The following is a 20,779-nucleotide window of genomic DNA, read 5'->3' as shown; positions in this document are numbered from 1 at the left end:
TTTAAAAGAAAAAACGATTAAATTTCGTGTCATGTCAAAGCAAAAATAAATTTGTTTTATGACTAATATTTCTTAACATATGTATTGGTCTTATGACTATAACGTTTCTAAAATAGAGTTTAAATTTTGAAAAAAAATTAATTTTTAAAATGATGGATTAATAATAATGCAGAAAACAACATATATAACACAAAGTTGAAAAAACAGGAGTTTCATAATTATATCTTAAATATTCAGTGTTTTTACTCAGATGATCTCTCTGCCTTTCATTCCTTTGTTCATCTTCGTAATTATTTCATTATGCTTTCATTCATCATTTTCTACCACAAGATACAATTCAATAATTTATCGAGAATAATAATTTATATTTTGCAACACTACTAATTGCACCAATGAAAATACGAACAGAATGTAGTATCTTTCATGCAAGAAAATCAATAAATTAACAAAATTTATGAAATAAAGTTTCCTTGCACATAGCCTCACGAAAAAAAAGTAAAAGTCTCACGAGACGCATAATTAAGAAAATTAATTATGCGTCTTTGCATAAATATGAAAATTTCTTCACCTTATAGTAACTTTCGTTAAACACGTCATTTCATATTTTAAAATAATTTCACCAAAACTTTATTCCCTTCGGAATTGAAGTTCTTAGTATGCTTCGAATATTTCAGTATATATACATTTCTTTTTTACATTCAGATATTTCATTAATAATTACATTGCTAGCGAAGTTTACTGACTATTTGAATAGGCACATCATAAGAGTGTTCATTTTCGGCCAATGATACAGAATGGCGAACGCAGTCAGTGTCGCCATCTGTCGTGAATTGAGAAAGTCTTGCTGTTGCATATGGACAAGGAAGATACATGGACTCTCGACACTGAGATCCTCTGTGAGTAGAATCACTGCGTGGTCGCTTTTCCCACGCACTAAGTGCAACTGTCTCGGACTTTTGAATTTCTCCAGTGCTTCTTCGATCAGCTGGAAATACAAAAAAAAAAAAAAAAAAAAAAAAAAAAAAAAAAAAAAAAAAAAAAAAAAAAAAANAAAAAAAAAAAAAAAAAAAATGGAAAAATAAATCTATTAAATCTTGACTTCTAGCGCAAATAAGTTACATAGAATATTGACAGTTCAATTATTAAGAAAGAGTTTACGAATTGCTGACAAGGTGTTTATGCCCATACTAATATGTTTATTCTGTAACATTTGAGTGACATTTGTACTGGTCCTTAAAATGGAAGGGTAGATATTCGATGTAATTGGACGATATAACAGAGTGCGTGAGCCGTGATGACTCAGTGAGTAAGGTGATGACGCAATCACTACTATCTTTATTGAAATTATTAAAAAATGAAGTGTTTCAGCAAACAACCTGTTGAGAGTCGAGGATTCGTGAAGGTTGAGTCTCCTCAATTTCATGACTAACGAAATGATGGCCACAATGTCGTCAGCATTGTACAAGACATTCTTTACTTTCCTAACAAGCTGATACCGATTGTTCTTAAACTTCCTTGGCTTCAGGGCACTCTTGTCTTTAAAAGTACCTTACCCACTGAATCATAGCGGTTCACTCACACTATTATAACCTTATATTACTTCGATCTTCCCATTCTAACAACCAATTAAGAAAAAAGTTCTTCGAAAACTAGTGTTTAACATTTCTACAAAATGAAATGCTGTAATTTATAACTAGCCATTTTATCGTATAAGTTTTAAGGAAATTAATTATAACATTATTCTTCTGATGTTACTACACATTAAACATTTTGAATTAATTTTGAATGAATAAAGAGTAGAATAACCCCCTAGATTTTTAATCTATGTTGGCCTAGATCAATGATCAAAAAGTTAATATAATATAGAATATAGGGTTTCCATAACAACCTTTCCAGAATGGACCGCCTTTTTTAGTGACTATTGAATTGAAAGCATTCCTGTTTATAGAAAACATTCCTGTGTTGAAAACATTCCTGTATTGCAAACATTCCTGTATTGAAAACATTCCTGTTTTTAAATTTTTGTTGTAATTCGTCAGGTTTCGATTCTTTATTGTCCATAATAAAAGGATATTTTGTTATAAACACATTAGAAATATCTTTTCGTTGAAAATGTACAACTTTCTTAACGAGTATAGACCCCTTTCCAAAACAGAATATTGCACAGTCACATAAAAATCGTCATCTGCCTTACGTTATAATTAAATTTAACATTTTCAGAAGATGTTCATTCAATTTATTTATTTACTTTTATTTTTATTTATTTATTTTTTTTTGCTAATAACTTAAACCACATAATAATTTTTATCTCTTAAAATACCCTTTTTTTTATCTCCTAGAGAAAAATGGTCTAAATTCGAAATGCTAAGATTCGATTCGAATGCCTGTTGTAGCTAACTGCTCGATCCAGAAACTGACAGATTTAATCAAGATATTCATTGCTTATTTGAGAACCATATATAAACCTTGAAAAGTCATATTTATACCAATTTCTTACAAAAGTTTCTTTTTTTAAAAGTTATATCACCCAGTCTTAAACGGGTAAGAAATAGCGCACATGTTAACTCTATTGGAAATTTAGAAATACTAGAGCTACCGCGAAGAAGTATCAGAAATTTCTATTTTATATGACAATTTAAAGAAGCTACATCACAAAGAAATTATGCATGCAATTTACATGCGATGTAGTCAAAACAATAGTTAAGGATGGGGGGATGCCGGGAGAGAAAATTATATCGGGGCCGGGCCTGCTAAAAGCCCAATCAAAATTTTTCACAAAAAATATAGTATTTATTTATTGGTTCTTTTTATCAGAAAATTGCTCTATATTTATATAAAAATCACAATTTTCTATAAAGTGTCTTCAAAAATTCTACAAATTAGGAAATTAAGCCTTTTTGTTCTTTGAGAAAGGGGTCTACAATAAATTTTATACTGGAGCCTGCAAAACCTTTGCTCAGCCTTTCAACTTTTTTTGCTCCTCTGCACTACAACTTTTGGGGGCTCGACATAGATGTACATCAAACGGGGGAGCAAAACCAGCTAGTTGCAGGTTTTCCCTGAGAACCGAGGTGATCAAAACGAAACGGAACAGTCGTACAATTGGACTAAATCCGTCCCCAACAGTAGAATAGTAATGAAGTTTTCTAGACGTTTGTTAAGCCAAAATGGTTGTTTGCAATATGTTACGTTTAAAATATTACGTGAATACTAACAATTATTATCTTTTGTTTGTTTAAAGTACAACATAGTCCAATTTAGTCCATTAATTACATTACTTTCGTACCTTTTTGATACAGTGAAACCATGCTACAATGCCATTTTTTACATGCATAATAGAAGTCGCTATATTGAGCAAGCAATGGCTGCATGATCATTATATGAATGAGACTCATAAATTCCATTTTATCGTCCTTGCAAATTGCAAAAAAAAATTTTATTTAGAAAAAAGAGTAACTTTAAAAAAATAAATAAAAAAAAGTTTCTAACATGAGAGGTGTATAATCTCTATAATACATAAAACACATTTCAATTCTTTTCACTTGCTAATGTTATTAATAATGATGATAATAATAATAGCAATTAAGATCTAATTGATGCTTTATTTTTTCTACAATTATTTATTTTTATTACAATTTTGAAAATAATCAGATAGTTAAATAATAATTTGTAAAAAATAATAACATCTGATACATTTGCATCTGTATCAGATGTAATAACATCTGATACTTGCATAAATTTCCCCCAGAAACACTAATAAAACTACAGCCATTTGATATTATTTAATATTAAATAAGATATAAAAAAAGGCTAATTTTCATAATAAGAACACAGAGAACAGAGTTTTAAAAATCATTTCACATAATTTATGTACAAGAAGTAATACTGCAATTTTGTAAGTACATCCAAGAGAAGATAATTGAATTGCAGCATCATATCATTTTTCTGATAAATGACATTTACTTTTATTTCTACCTTTTTCACTTTCTTAAAAAAAAATCTTTTTAATTTTTTAAAAAAAATAAGTACTCTATTAATCAATTCAAATCATAATTAATTATTTAGTTTCTCCATCTGCATTGATCATATTATTATATATTTAATATTATCAACTGAAAAGCTCCCTTCTTCTTAAGCAAAATATATTTGTTTACAAGTGCAATAAACTGTAAATTTATAATTATTTCTTATTTTCTAGGCTTTGTCCAGAATTTCAAGCATTAAAGAAATTTATTTAGTCAATTTCTACAAATCTTATTTGTTAGTCAATTTTTAAATGAATTTTTTTGACTATCATGTTATAGTGCTGCCATCTACAATGTAATCTTAAAACCTTCCTTTTAAAAACTTAGGGTGAAATTAAAATTTTAATAGTGACGCCATCTGTGAAAGAAGTTTTTAATGAATGGAAAGAACGCATTTATAAAAATAATAAGAAAGAAAATATAATGTATATAATTTATTTATAATTCGATTTTCATCTACGTTAATATTTTTATTATTATTGTATATCGTTAATATTGTATATCTAATGACATAAAAAAGGAACAATATAGTAATGAAAAATAAATAAAATAAATAAGAATTTATCAAAATTTGGGAATAAAAAGAAATCAGGAAATATCTATCGCTCTTGTCCAAAGGCTAAAATGACACGTTTTGCAATCAAATGACGTCAACTACGTATTTACTTTCTTATTATTTGTATATATTACTATTTAAGGAAGCCATAATAGTTAAATAAAATAACAGAATGTTTTCAAAAATTAAAAAATATATTGCATTAATAATTTTTTTGGATATGGATGGATACTATGGGTACTCTTTAAAGGAATCAATCCAAGATCATTGTTAGTAAGTTCTCAAAGCAACTGAAATAAAAATTAATTTTATTATTAAATTACTGTAGGTTTTTATTGAATGAGCACGTTTCATCTAAAAGTTTATTTTCCATTATTTATTTATTTATTATTTATTTTATCTTTATCATTTTTTTTATTTATTTTGAAATATAGACCTATAGGGTGTTATGATGGTATTACAGTTTTCCTCTTTTATTTGATTTTGTTGCTCTTTAGTTTGCGATGGAATTAAAACGGATGTAAATCAATTTTTAAATAAGATAGGAAGGATAAAAAGAGCCTTCACTCCCTCTTTTTAATAAGTGGATTTGGACTACTATCTACTATTAAGATAAAATTTTTATGTTTGCTTTAGTTTTCAGCTAAAATAATTTTTTTCTTAACTTTTTAAAAATTTTATGGAATTTATTTTAACGTGTGATAATAGTAATTTTTTTTCAAGTAGTAGCTTTTGAACTTTCATTCACTGGTGTGTGACCGCCACACACAACACAAACCCATGAATTTAAATAAAGCAGTATTAAAAATCAGAATGCAAAAATTAAAACATGTTAATAAGTCAACCAGTCCTAAAACCTTGAAATTTCTGTTTTGCCAAATCTATCATATAAATGTCTAAACACCTCCGGTCATTCTGTAAATTGAGATGCGCGTTTATAACTGAATCTTTCCGGCATGATATACAATTAGGGGACTAAAACATGTTAAATCTGTATAAATGTAGAGTAAGGCAATCTTTGTCTGTCTCTAACCTGAAAGCTGCATCAGTATGTCTTTGAGGTGTATCTGGAACATGTAATAGAGATTTCCTACAAGACGTAATACTATTTAATTGATTCGTTTCCGATGCAATGTGTCTTCATTGAAATTGTTAGTGAAGCGTTCATTTGTTTTAGTAAGAGTAAGACTTACCACCGGAATCATGTCCTTCTGGTCGATGTCTTCTCCTACGAGTGAGTACAGCACAGGCAGCTATTAAAATAACGACTAATACCACAGCCGAACAAACAGCCGATGTAATAACTGCCACTTTTCTCTGAAGTTCCATTGCGGAAGATTCGGCCACGATTGGAGGTGGATGTCCTATACCTTGACAGAAAAAAATATTTTTGCAGTCAGAATATTCACACACAATATTACAAATGATTTAGCTATGTATTAAGATTTTACATGTTTAAAAAAAATTATATTATAGAACAACTTAGGTCAGACAGAAGAACTTAAATTTAGCTTTTAAACCATATCCGAATACAATTTCAAGACAGAATAAAAAATACTACACTTAAGTCACGAATAGTTAAATTAAAACTGTGGTCGCAGTTTTATGTTGCTTTCAACCAACGAAGAAAAGTGCTTCGCATCTTGAGATATTGGCAGAAATTACTTTATATAATGTTGTGTCAAAGAAATATAGGAAATAGAGTTCTCTGGATACTAATGTAACAGACAATTTAACTTTCTAGTTAGTAAGTTCTTATATAGCGCCTTTGTAAAGCCATATTAAAATATTCATTTACAAGAAAAGAACGAATTAATGGACATGTAAAATTACTTTTTTTAAAATAAATTAAAAAATCGTATACCTAGCAGTTCAATTTTTTTTTACTATTATTATATAAAATTATAAAAATATAATAATTACAAAAAAATATAAATAATTATTATAAATAATAATAAATATTATTATAATTATAAATAATAATAAAATACAATAATTATAATAAAAGTAAGTTTTTTAGAAAATATTTATTATATAAATATAATAAATATTTTCTAAAAAACTTACTTTTGCATGGAATTTTATTTGAAAAAACGAATTCATAGTCTGTGCAAAAAACTTTAAATTATTTAAAAAAATATCTCGAGATACGGCGAAATACACAAAAAGTAAAATTAACATTATTGGTTCCAAACATTGGATCCCTAACTTTTAATCGAACTTTTAATATAATAATCATACGTACAATATACAGTAGATGCATTTGTATGTTACATGCACGTAATACTGATTTTGTGTAATCATATAGTTTGATTTATTGTAGACACGATTGCAGTAGTAAGCAAAATTATACGAAAATGTAATCAGCAATTCAAATAAATTATTATTGCAATTAATAATTCAGAAAAAAGTCCGATTGTTCGAAAATTATTGTTCGAAATTATATGTTGCAATCATGATTTTGAGTAGTTGATTACAGTAATCAATTGCTTACTGTGGTTTAAACTGAAAATTGAGGACCAAACTAGGTATAGTATGGAAAAAAAATAATAATCATATTGCAACTTTTAAGAGCTATAAATGTGTTTTTAAATTACAGTAATTCGATAAAGTTTCAGAGATAGTTTCAATGAAAATTTTTCTTATTAAGACATTTTAGATTATTCGGACCTCTATTTCTAATTTTTCGAAAAAAGCTAAAAAAAAATTTTTTTTCTTCTTTTCAAAATCGATAGACATTATCATCAATAACAGACAAAAACATCAATAGACATTTTCACAATAAATGAATAACTACTACATTTTTAAAAAATAATAAATTGCAATGAAAAAAATGACAGTTCAGAATGTAAGAATGTTCCAGAACATGTGTGTACCTTGAGATTTGCTGATGTCTAACCTCCGTGTCAAAAAGTCAAATTCTACATCTTTATTGCCAGCACTATTTCTTGCGCCAGCAATTAATTTGTACCACTGACCAGGATTTAAGCCAGTAATGAATGCACGGGGTCTGTGATTCTGTATTGGTATTTCAGTCCACTGTTGTTCATTCTGAGATCTGTATCTCAAGTAATAGTGGGTAATTGGACAACCTCCATCATCCCATGTAGATAAAAATACAGTTACGGAAGAAGCATTAACTTGCAAGAAATGTTCTTTCAAAGGAGGTATAGGAGCTGGAAATAAAGTCAATGAAAAAATTTTGAGGTTTCATATAAATTATCGCGGACAGATAAAAGAAAAGAGCAAAAAAATTAATTAAAGAATAATTTAATGCTTAATCATGCTTCGTATACATTAGTATTTAACACACATGTTTCTGTTTGAAGTAGTTTTCAAAATGAAATATAGGTGGCAGCACAAAGTCACGTTATTAGTAAATGTTAATTTTTGTTTTCTGTATTATGTAATTTAGTTCCTTATGTGTTTTGTTTCAATAAAGTTGTGTTATTAAAGCCAGCATGGTAATTCCAAAGTGATTATTTTCCCCGAATACATGAACTTGTAAGCGCTACGCATCCTTGCCTGATAACAGTTCTAAACAAGAAATATAAGCATTCATATTTACTGACATTTAATTTAAACAGTAATGTAAAATGCCAAAAAAATAATAAATGAGATCCAATAATCCAACGAAAAATAATCCAATGAGATGAACCGGGCTCGAATCTCAGAGATGGCAGCTCGATACGAATTCCACACCCTGTTCGCAGCTACCACAGTGTAGACTTGAAATATCCTCCGTGGTAGACGGATCATGGGTTGAAGTCATTTTGTCGTCAGGCTATCCGTGGGAGGTTTTCATGGTTTTCCTCTCCATGTAACGTAAATGCGGGTTAGTTCCATCAAAATATCCTCCAGGAAGACAAATTTCTTCCCATACTTGATCCAGGAGTTACATTGTCTGATTTTGGATTGGGTTCAAAATTACAAAGTTACGGAGTTCAACATAAGTAGTATGAAGAAGTCGTAAACCCAAAATTGGGTTTGCTGTTCAACGGCAGTTATAAAATAAATTTAATTGATCACAAAAAATAATTTAAAATACAAATTCAAATGTAATAACAATTTATTTATTTTTTTTATTTTTATTCATTTATTTATTTTTTTAAAATCATGTTTTGTATTTAAAAAATTTGGAGTTTTGATCCTCAAAATATAGGATTTATCCCAAATATATGTTCCATTAATTTAGTCAAGAGAGCGGTTGAATGTATGCTTACGTCATTTATAGTGAATTTCACTTCTTGCATATTTCAACATAAAAGCAAATTAAAAAATTTTGCAAGCGAAAAGAATGTGACAAAATAAATTTTCCGGATAAAAAAAAAATGCGCCAAAAGTTAAATTAACCTTAAGGGATCCAAATTCTTGACAATTGTCCTGTCTAAATTTCTTTACAATTCAACATTTTCAGAATATTTATTTCAAATTTTTCATCACCTTACACTCGTTAACAGTAAATTGCCAGAAGTTTTTAATTAACGATGCTTTTTTCACATAAAGTTCATCTTCAAATATCAAGTATTTTGTTATAAGTTTACCCCCTAATATACTCCCAAGTACTCCCTAAATATACCTAAAATGTATTTTGTATGTAACTTTATACTCATTAAATAATAAAATAAGGGGATACTATGCAGACTTATTATTTAATAACTTTGCAAGTATGATTTTAATGTTGAAAAAAAGTTTTAGGATAGTGTTTATGAAAGTTATTAAAAAGATTTTAAAGTAACGCACAAGTTGAATTATTATTTACTTAATACATATTTTTTTATTATTTACTTATTTTGTGTGTGTGAACGTCCATTTTGTTCAGTAATTAAAAAATAAATAAATAAAACAAAAATAGTGAAAAAAAAGAGAGAAAAAAGATTGGCAAAGATTCACATTTTTTGGCGACTTTTTGTTTGTGTCCGGCTACTAAACAGCACCAAATATTTAAATGAAAACTCAGTTATAAAATATTTCAAATGAAATAAATGGAAATAGAAAATGTTTCAAGGTTTATTTAAAGTTATGTTCTTACCTTTCCCCTCTGTTTTTACACTTAGAACTTGACTTCTTTCTCCTTTTCCACCGGAAGTGAAAGGAACTAAGTACATTTGATAGACTGCACCACATTTTAAGTTTTCAAAGTTGTAAGTCAGTACTTCGTTTGATAAAGTAGCTTCTTTCCAGTCTCCATTTTCTTCTTTTATGTAAGCCAAATAACCTGAAAAGATTATGAGTTCTTCATCAATCTGAAGCAGTTCTTAACTGTTACTTTCAGTTGTGTCCATATTTATCCGTTGCACTTCATACTAATTATGAAAATAGTTCCTTTAAAGTTTAAACCGTCAATGCTAGTTATAAAGATGCTCAACGTAAGTTACTTTGTTAGGAAGACTAAGAAGAATTAACATAACGCCAAAACGTACGATTAACACGAGATATTGGTTTACGCAGAACACCGACCAACGATGATGCGCATAGGTATATCGAATTCAACAATGTAGCGATTAATGATCGATAATACGATCATTAATGATACGCACATCATTGCACACGCACATCATTGAGCACCTCATCGCGCATCCCATTGCGCACCTCCTAACCCTTTATCTAAACCAGTGTTTATTAACCTTTTTGATATAATGGACCCCTTTTAAAAAATTTTAAGAAGTCACGGACCACCTCCCTGTGAAAAAAATGATTGCAAAAACGCACTATAAAACATCAATTATTAGAAAACATTTAATTTCATTATTTTAATAGCAGGGGTCTGTCCAGACATTTTGTGAAAGGTCCGGTTTTTGTAAAATTGTGAAAAAAGTACTCATAATTTGTGAATATAAAATAAACGTTAAGTCACATTCTTTAAACCAGGGTCCTGCTTTTATGAATTTGTGCAAATAGAGTCCGGTTATTGCAAAAAAAACTTTTTCAAGGAGTTTTTAAATTGTAAATAGATACAAGATTATACTCAGCATTGTAAAATTATAATTAAAAAAATTAAATTTTAAAAAATAAACACAAATTGCTGCTTCAAAATTAGAGATGCAACATACAAATATTTGGTATTTAGCCTATACTGCTGAAAGCAGAATATTCATTTCGGGCGAATAATTGAAGAAGCGTCTGCCGAAGACATAACTTAATTCGTTTACAACCATCTTTCTTGTTTTTCCCCCAGGGAAGGATTTATTCGATTAACAAAACAATAATGAAGATAAACAAATTTGTGAAGGGTCCGATTAAAAGAAAAATCATTTTCTGAAGGGTCCGTTTTTATGTTAAAAAATTTTGTATACTATTTAGGGGTCTGTTTAGAAGAAATTTGGTTCCGTTAACGGAACCAAATTTCTTCTAAACAGACCCCTAAATAGTATACAAAATTTTTTAAATCAAAATTTTTAATGTGAAGGTTGCTGCTGCTTTTCCTTAATTAATAAATTGAATTGGGGGATGGTTTTCGACAAAGCAACGTGTATATCATGTTCAACATTCAATCGTTTAAAGATGTTATGTTTTTATTGTCACAAGTGTGGAAAATCTCGCTTCGCAAAGATACACAGTAGCAAACGGAATTATAGCTGCCATAGCTCACTTTACAAGTAACGGGTAGGCTTCCAAACATTTTAAAAATTAGAAGTAGTCAGCGGACCCCCAAAATATAACTCATGGACCCCTTAGGGGTTCATGAACCGAGGTTAAGAAACCCTGATCTAAACAGTGGTTAGATAGGCATTCTGGTTCTTCAAGCGCAGCGAATGTGATTGAAGGCTGTCGAGGCAGACGACCTCTTTTTTGTGTTAATTGATTTATGTTTTGTCCTAAATTCTGTCCTAATGTTAATAAATGTTTGGTAAATTAGTTATGGTCATTGCCTTTTCCCATAATAAGACCAAACGTATGGAATCTGACCAAAAAAACACTTCATCATGAGTTACCTCAGACAAAATTGAAGTTGAGAGACAAAATGGAATAGTTGCAGCCAGAAGTTCAAGTCTTGCTATTAGAATCTATTGTGAATATTCCATGCTATGGCAATTATTGAGAGCGACATTATTGTGATTGTTGATAAGTATTATTTGGATAACGAAAATAATTAAAAATGTGAAATTGATTTGTTAAATCGGAATTGGCGTTACATTATTGAATATCAATATTATAAGCAATACATCGTGATATTAAAATTCGTACCTATCGATTATTAGGAGTGTATAAATGGTATGATTAAAGAGCAACAGACAGGTAATAGATAAAGAGCAACAGATTGGATAAGAAAAAATATATGTTATTGTAGCACACTTTTTACGAAGAAACTTTTTAACTAGAAGCCGATTGTTAAATACCTTCTACATTATCTGTTGCTTCCCATTGAATTTGTACAGAATTCGATGTTGTTTTCAGAATTTTCATTGTAGGGCTTTTCGGCGGATCTAAAAACAGAGAACAATATTTTGGAAAATAAATTAAATGAATAATAATTACGAAATACTCATAAAATTGTTTTTGAACTAATTAATTATTAAATTAAAAATAGTGTACAAAAAGAGAAAGGCAAAACTAATTAGATTAGTGAAAAACTGGCAATTAAAATTTCGAAACTCAAAGCAAAGCAAGCTATAATAATTTCAGAATACATGATGAAAATGTTTGTCAGTGTTATAATTCATAAAGTTCCATTTCAGATTCAAATAATTTCATTTGCATTCAAATAATTTCTAATTGCAATTATAAAAACATATATACATTTAGCAAAAAAGAAAATAAATGTTTAAAACTCAGATACACAAGGTTAACAATTTTAGTATGTATGATAATAAAATTTGAAAACTGTACTATTCACAGACATAAAAGTACAACCTGTAAAGGACAGCTCCAAATAAAAAGACAACCGTGATTTAAAAGGATAATTCTGTTGGTCCTGGTCTCTTTGAATAAGATTCTTAGTGCATTTACATTTTAATATTATATACTTTATTTAATTTAAGGGACGCACAAAAATAATGAATAAAGTAGGAAAATGTAGCGAAACGCGAAATAAAAATAAAATTACTCTTTTTTTCAGTAAGTCTATCCTTCTTTTTAAATGACTGTTGTTTCAGAGAAGGGGAGCAATATGTAAATTAAGAAAAAACGTGGCACGATGCAGTGAAAAAAATACATGTTTAAAGACTAATTTTTTAGTTGTGGAAGGATGCTTTACCTAGTGCATTACTTACTTAGTCTTCAACTTACTTACTTCATTCTTACCTTCTTTTACTTAGTTCTTACTTTCTTTGCTCTCATCCCATGAACTGACTTGGTGGTAATATGAGAAATAGGGATCAATTAGGGAAAAAAGTTGTCAAATGACTAAAGCATCAGATGACAATGATGGGTCGCACATTCAAAAAAACATTAAAATGCGCATTGAGTGAACATTTCTATCATTTATAGTTTTTGTACGGGCTATGATGGTAGAGAATTGCAGTTTTATGCTTGTGAAATATTTTTGTACGTTGTATGTGATGGTTTCAAAAACGAAAAGTAATATTAAAAGAAAAAGTTGACGTTATTAATTGGAAGAAAATGAAAAGTTAAGTTTGAGAGATTTATGACTGGCATTTAGAGTAAGTAAAAAAGGAGTAAGTAATGTGTTAAAGGTTAGAGAAGAAGTAAATATCTATTAAAATATGTAGTTCACATAAACACTCCAAAACTTTCAAATTCGGTAAAGAACAGCATGCTATTTATATTGCATTAGTTTTCCAACGGTAAGAAAATAAATCTCTGTAATAGTTATGTAGTAATATAAGAAAATGCAAAAGAAGTTTTCAAAATTTGGAGGCTACAAGTATTTATGACTTTTTTCTTGAAGAAAAATTAGGAAATGAAACCAGTGAATCTGAGTTTCCAATTAAATCGCCGTTTCTTAGCTTTCTATACATTCTTTAAGAGGACGCAATACCTACCCTCTCAATGTCAGCTGCTAATGCTTTTCCTATGGGAGCTTCATTTGCTAATAACTTTTTTGCATTTTAATATTTTGGAAAAATTCTTTCAGCATTTGAAACTTCATAGTTTACTCTAAGGTTTTATGAAATCACTTTTTGCTTTACCATAAATTTTAAATTATTAATGGAGTTTAAATATCGGTAATAGAGATATCTTCTTGAAATCCGTTTTTTATCAAAATTCATTCAGTAAATCCTTATTTTTGAGTTCACGTACTCGAACTATACATTTCAAGCTACCAAAAGAAATAACTAGTAATTATTTTCTTCAATTATGAAATGTGTTATTAGGAAAGAAAGATGAAAAAATTCTTAAAAAAATTGGGAAAAGAGCCTAAACCACGCCTCCCATCTGTCCTCCCTTCATTTACCAATACGAGTAAAAGTTCTAGTGGGGAGATCTTTTGGGGGGTTAGGAGAAAAGCCTCTTTACTTTCTTTGAATAGTTGAGGGGTTAAATAGCCTTGGGGTCTTCTGTTGTGGTTGAAAACAGTTTTTATTTCATTCTCTTTCTTTAAAATGAGTTAGGATGGAAGACTTTCTTTCGAATTTTCTTATGTTATTTATTATTATTTTTTCTTCTTAATTTTGGCAATAACAACTTATCAAAACATTGTAGGATAAATATATTTAATTAGTTAATTATATATATCAATTAAGCTAACAATAATTATGCAATCTTCTGTAAAAAATTTTATGTAGCACTTTTAAATACGGAGTTAAAAAATAGTAAAAATTTTAAACTTCGTAATTTAAATTATAATATTGTCATTAAATTTTTTTTAGCTTTATATAAGAGGTTAAAAATTGAAACTAGCAATATGAAATTTCTTTACTTAAATATCAGTCCTAAATTTCATAAAATTACAATAAATTTCAGAACAGTCACATGTGGGTCTAATACTTTCCTAATTAAACTTGGCACCTTTTTCTTTAACTACTTAAATAAAATTATCAACAATATTATTAAAGAGGATTTTTCTTGGATTATCACTAATAATCCACCGATTTTAGAATTTATTAAACATAATAAAATTAATTCTATTGCCACTTATGATTTCCAAGATCTTTTCAATAGCATTCCCCTTTCTAAACTAAAAGATGTTCTTTTGAATTATTACTATGTTTTGAAAAAATCTTTAATTGCGATTTTGATTATTGGGAAATTCCAATTAATTTTTGTCTTTTCAATAATTATCTTTAAAATGGAAAAGATATTTTTTTTTTCCTAGTTGATGGAATACCGGAAGGACCTAACGTTTCATCTCTCTTAGCTAATTTTTTGTTTGCACTAAAAAAAAGAAATTGTACTCTTAATATTAAATTTGTTTTTAGATTTATTGATGATTTAATTATCTTCAATTTTCATGAATATACTCTTTTATTTAATAATATTTACCCCTAGGAATTAACCTCGCTTCGTAATCATAATGATAGCTTTAATTTTTTGGATTTGGGTATTATAAAAGGAGAAAATATCTGCTTTGTTGGTCTATTTTATAAAAGAAATTATTTTTATTTTAAGGCAAATAAATTATTTGGAATTCTAATGTTCTTAAAAATATCTATTTTAATACCATTTTTAATCAAATGTGTAGAATTAAAAGATTATGTAGTAATGTTTAGTTATCCAAAAAACAAATAGACAAAATTTTAAAAAAAAAAAACAATGGTTACCCAAATAAAGTAATTAAATTCTATATAAAAACATTAAGTTAATTGTATGTTATTGTGAATAAATTTACTAAAAAACTTCTTCGTTAATTTATACAATTTTTACCGTGTGCAAATCCATTTCGGGCAAATCCTTGGCTGAAATTATGTGCATAACAGGCAATTCATATTTCCTTCTCTCTCTCTCTTCTGTTTTATTTATTTTTTTCTTAAATAAAAGTTAATTTTCTAAAATTATTAATTGGCAATTTCTTTAAATTATCCGATATAATAACCGATATGCGATTTATATTTTAATTTCTTCACTAGCAAATGCTAACTATTTCTGAGCATCATATAATGTTACTCAGGTTTTTATGGTCGTAAATATAGATTGCTAGTTTTAAATATGAATATTATATTTTCCCATTTCGTAAATTTTCCTAACTGTTCAATAATAATGAGTTTTTCTGAAAATACGTTTCATTTTCTTTACAGTTCTAACAGAGTTAAATGAACATATTTCATTTTAGTATCATATGCATATATATGCATATACATACATATACATGCATATACATACATACATATACATGCATATACATACATTTTAATTTTCCCTTCCCTTTAGCAAGTGCTTCTTATGTCTCAGCATCCAGATTTTTATTTTGTATAGTATTTCCAGATTTTATTAATAATGTTATATTTTCTTCACATTGCTGACAGTGCTAAATGTACATATATATATTATTATTATTATTATTTTCAAATTTAATGTTTGCAACTGTACATCATAGTGTATATTCTTGAAAAGAATTTTTTTTTTCACTATTATTTGTTTTAGTTACTCATATTTTATCTTCAAAATTTCCACATTTATTTAGCACCATGAGTTTGCCCGAAAAAATACTTGTGCTAGTTTACAGAATTGCCTAGTATCATGAGTTTTCTCAGTAAAATTTTGCTTTCACAGTGTCAACGATTGTATATTATAATTTTCCTTCTCGCAAATGCTCTATATTTCTCAGCAACACATGTTGTTGCTCAGATTTTTATTTATTTTGTTTTATATACTAATGCTAGATTTAAACATGAATATTATATTTTAACATTTCTTAAAATTTTTATTGCCTGCTCATCATAATGCCTATTTGCTTTATTTATTCTTGCCTGACTTTATATTTTAATTCTATATTTTAGTATTCTTTTCTTTTCTTTTGTTTTTTTGTCAGCATTATTTGCAATTATTGAATCAGAATTATTATTCTCTAAAATAAGTAGTTATAGCAATTTGACAGACTTGCTATTAAAAGTCGTTACTTTATATGTATTCAAATAATCATCGCTAAAACTACATTTTGGATAAATCAATTTTTAATTTATGTCACAATTAATTTATTTTAATCCATTAAGACATACCATAAATTTAATAACATACAATGTATTCAGATTAATTTAATCATGAGACAATGGGGATAGGGGAGTATGTAGGTGATATTAGCGAGTTGCATTAAAATTTTTAGAAAAAAAAATATAACACCAATTTTTAGTATTTTATTGCAAAATAGCTTTTATCTTTAAAAACTTTTTTAAAGAAAATTATATTAAAAATCTTTTGTTGAGAAACACGTTTTTATATCTTGCAGGATATTTCGATGGCTATTTAAAATTGACAGAAAAATGTTCACTTTAAGAAAATAAATGTTTACTTCGACTTTTAACTACTACAAAATGCCCATAATTAGCATTGTATTATTTACTTTGCCAATTTTACCTTTAATTAACTTTTTGATATTACATTCCTTTTTTCCATCTGTGATAAAGTAAGAGTTGTGTTCTTGCTTTTAGCCCTCATTTTGTCACCATATGTAAACATAATAAATCTATTGCAATTATACATTTCTTGTGACTCAAGTTATACTGTTTGTAATGCACACATGTAAACTATTTATATTTGCTCTATTTTGTAATTTAAATTTTTTATTTTTTCCTTTTTATGTTTTTATCTTGATTATACGGAAGTAAAAGATCAGGATGGTTATAAATAAAGATTTTTTATGCTTTTAATTAGAGAGTTTTTTTAATTGCATGCTTCGCCCACAAAATTAGAGTTTTTTGTAATATTACAGTCATTTTCTCTATTTTTGATTTATTATTTATTTTTGTGTTTGCGAAGTTCTGACATATGTCTGCAAACTTATCTGCGTTATAAATAAGTTTATATTTCATTACGTAAATAACAACAAAAAAGTAACATATGTTTCAAACATATGTTACAAAACATATGTTTCATACATCAAAAAAGTAGTTCGAGAAAATTTTCTTCACTGAATTTAAACACCCAAAATAACAAAATGACCTTTTTTTTTTTAAATATAGTGTCTCTTAGCTTTTATATGTATCTGTATGAACAGGTGTGTGCTCATAGATACACAATTAAAATGAAAGTAAAGAATTCAAGATGTGATCAAAACAAAATTTTAAAACTTTAGAGAACAAAGTAGAATAACAGAAAAATAAAAATCGAGGGGAAATTTTTTTTTAATTCGTTGATTATCAAACTATACGCTAACAGATGTTTCATCTGAATTCCATCTTTCTGAGGCTGAAGTAATATGGAACATGTGGTGAGAATTCGCTTTAAAAAAGGAGAGTAAATAAATAATACTAAAATACAAAAATAAATAATACTCAAACAGAAATTTTAATAATTCAAATGGAGATTGAAATGTATGAAACAGAAAAGAATATAAAATTATTGAAACGGAAAAAAATAAAAAATTATTTTTGTGTAGAAATATTTATTTTTAAATTTTCTTTTTCCTTTGCACAAACACACACCCATATTCTAATATACGTATGTGTCTTAAACTATTGAAAATGAAAGGAGAAAAATTCTCAGACAAATACAAAACAATGTAATTTGTAATTCAGCAAAATTACAAAGCAATATAAATAAATTAAAAAATTTATTGAGAAATTATTATACTTATTTACAGAAAATAAAATTTTCCCGGATGGTGAATGTAAGTTTGAAAAAGATACATCAAAACAAAAATTTTCTTTGATGCAATTTAAAAAGCGTTTGATTTTTCTTTTATCATATTTTATAATTAATTCTTATTTTTTTATTTTTATAACTTTTTATTATATTAGTATAAGTTTTAATAATTTTTTCAATTCTGTATTATGACTTAATAAATTGCCTACGTTTTAATAAATTATGTATTTTTCAGAATTTTTATAATTATATTTCTTCATATATTTACAGCTCAATATAATTAGCAGTTCTAGCTCCGATTATTAAAACTAAGTTACTTTAATTAATTCCATTAATTCCACACACATTAATAAAAATTTATATTCTTCTTGGTGTTTTAATTTGAAACGAATTAATTGTAAGATATAAGTAATCCCCATTATCTTGTAAACACCTATTTACATACAAATAAATAGTTAGAATGTCTATTCTGGATATTTCACAACGAAACTAAGAATGGGTTTAAAAATAAAAGACCGCGTACCCAGAATCACTTTTCGAAACTAATGCTTATATTGTTCAGTTTTGCTAAGGAAGGATGGGATAGTTTAACTGACCCTCTATCATATATCACTGTCACTGTACCAATTCACTCCTCCCTCAAAGCGACGCCCCCAAAGTGTGACTATTACAACTCTGATTTTGCCAATTCCGGTTTTTTATCTGGGTATTGCGTCCTCTTAAGTAAGATAAATCCCAATTTAAGGGACAAAATGTTTGGTCCCAAAGGTGCTCCTTATTAGGAGTATTTTATACAGGAGCATATCCCTTATTAGGAGTATATTATTAGTTCAGTAAGTAATTGAAGTCAAAGTAAGCCTTAATTGTATAAAGTTATATGTGGTATTAAAATATTATTTATTCCACTATCATATTGGAATTACTATCACATTACTGTGAAAATTTACAAATTAAAAAACTGCACTTTTTTAAAAATATATATATTTGTCTAAATTATTAAATAAATAGTATCCTTGTTTGAAGACTCATCCCTATATTTACATTGCTATAATTTACTTCATTAAATAAGAACATCTCATGCTCCTGTGAGATTTCAATGCTGGATATCAGCGATTCGTTAACACCAAACGTTTGTTCTCAGACGTTGCGTTTGTTCAAATCAGGGTTAAATTCCATAGTTTTTATAAATGGTTACACATAATATATTAAAACTAGAGCAGAAACTTTTGCCAACTTGACACCTTATTAAAAATCTAACCTAATTGCAATCTATTTTATTGTTCAGAGTACAAATATTTAGGTTCTTTATACTCGTAGTTCTATTAAGTTTTAAAATTGCAGTATAAAGTTTATTTTTGCTAGATAATATAATTGTTTATTACTACTAATTGAAAAAAATATTTTCGTAATCCTTTTTACCAAATTTAGAAGTTTTTGCAACTACTTCATCAGATTGTGGGCCAGGTCCTTTTTCGTTAAATGCCTGTACAACAATACTGTATTCAGTGGAACTCAACAGATTTGTAAGCTCGCATTCATTCTGAAACTTTTCTGTTACTTTTAAAGTTTTAAATAAGTACTGTCCACCAGACTTCTTTGCCTTGTATCCCACATAATAGCCGGTGATGGAACCACCGTCATCATCAGAGCTTTCTGGCGGCTGAAAGAATATAGATAAAAAAATGGATTAAAAAAATTATTCTATTCAAACAATTTCAGTACATGAAATTGAAATTTAGACATAGCTTAGAATGACCTAGCCTGTGTTGTATAATGAAACACGAATTCCTGACAATCTTCAACAGCAATGAGAGTTAGTGAAAAATCTCGATATTATAACTTTTATATTTACTTATTTTTTATTTTAATTTATTCAATTTATTTGTCATTATTTTTTTGGGAATCTGAGAAAAAGAAAGGAATAAATTCATTAACGTTGTTTTTCGAAGCTCTGACGCTAACACTTAAATAACGCACACGTATATATACAATGCACACATACAATGCAAATATACATTAAACAATATACATATTCTTTCCGTGAAGAATTATCTGGGCTTCAGAGCAGATAAATAACTTAGATATTTTAAAAATTGCTAATTTTTTTTTTAAAAAATCGCCAATTTATCGTCATTTTTAAGTTTATTTGGCGACTACCTAGATGAAAATTATCAAAATTTCTGGCATTTATCAGTTTTTGCAAATTTTTATAAGCCCACATAATGCAGCATGGGAGTAAGTTTTTAAATATTAAAAAATTAGACCGCAAACGCTTTTCATTTTCACAAAATTATGGCTTTTCTCCATATTAACGTTTTGCGCCATTTTCAAAATAAGCATAGACAGTGCTAGCTTTATATAGGCTAAGCTTGACCTAACTATCATAAGTAACAGTTGCAAATTCAAAGCAGTCATAAAAATAGCATATTATTCGCTAAAGAGCATCGTTCCATATTACGACGGAGCCTTCGAAAAGCAACATTTTCATTGTTTCCATTTCAAAGTATTTTCATGTGAATAAATAAATTTAATAATATGTTGACTTATTTTTATTATA

At 27.8% G+C, this 20,779-nt stretch overlaps 1 protein-coding gene across 1 annotated transcript in view; it reads right to left on the bottom strand.

Moving 5' to 3' along the window:
* Positions 1-684: 684 nt before the first annotated feature.
* Positions 685-20,779, bottom strand: part of LOC107452972 (cell adhesion molecule Dscam1) — a 245,490-nt gene continuing 225,395 nt past the window's right edge. The window contains exons 17-22 of the mRNA XM_071184720.1: positions 19,642-19,882; positions 11,922-12,008; positions 9,614-9,799; positions 7,458-7,757; positions 5,775-5,951; positions 685-985 (exon numbers count right to left, since the gene is read on the bottom strand). Coding sequence (XP_071040821.1) covers positions 726-985; positions 5,775-5,951; positions 7,458-7,757; positions 9,614-9,799; positions 11,922-12,008; positions 19,642-19,882 — 1,251 coding nt within the window. The 3' untranslated portion in view covers positions 685-725. The remainder of the gene's footprint in view (positions 986-5,774; positions 5,952-7,457; positions 7,758-9,613; positions 9,800-11,921; positions 12,009-19,641; positions 19,883-20,779) is intronic.

Source organism: Parasteatoda tepidariorum, chromosome 8 (assembly GCF_043381705.1).
Source record: "Parasteatoda tepidariorum isolate YZ-2023 chromosome 8, CAS_Ptep_4.0, whole genome shotgun sequence".
Classification (NCBI taxonomy): Eukaryota; Metazoa; Arthropoda; class Arachnida; order Araneae; family Theridiidae; genus Parasteatoda; species Parasteatoda tepidariorum.
This window is presented reverse-complemented; position numbering and strand designations above follow the sequence as displayed.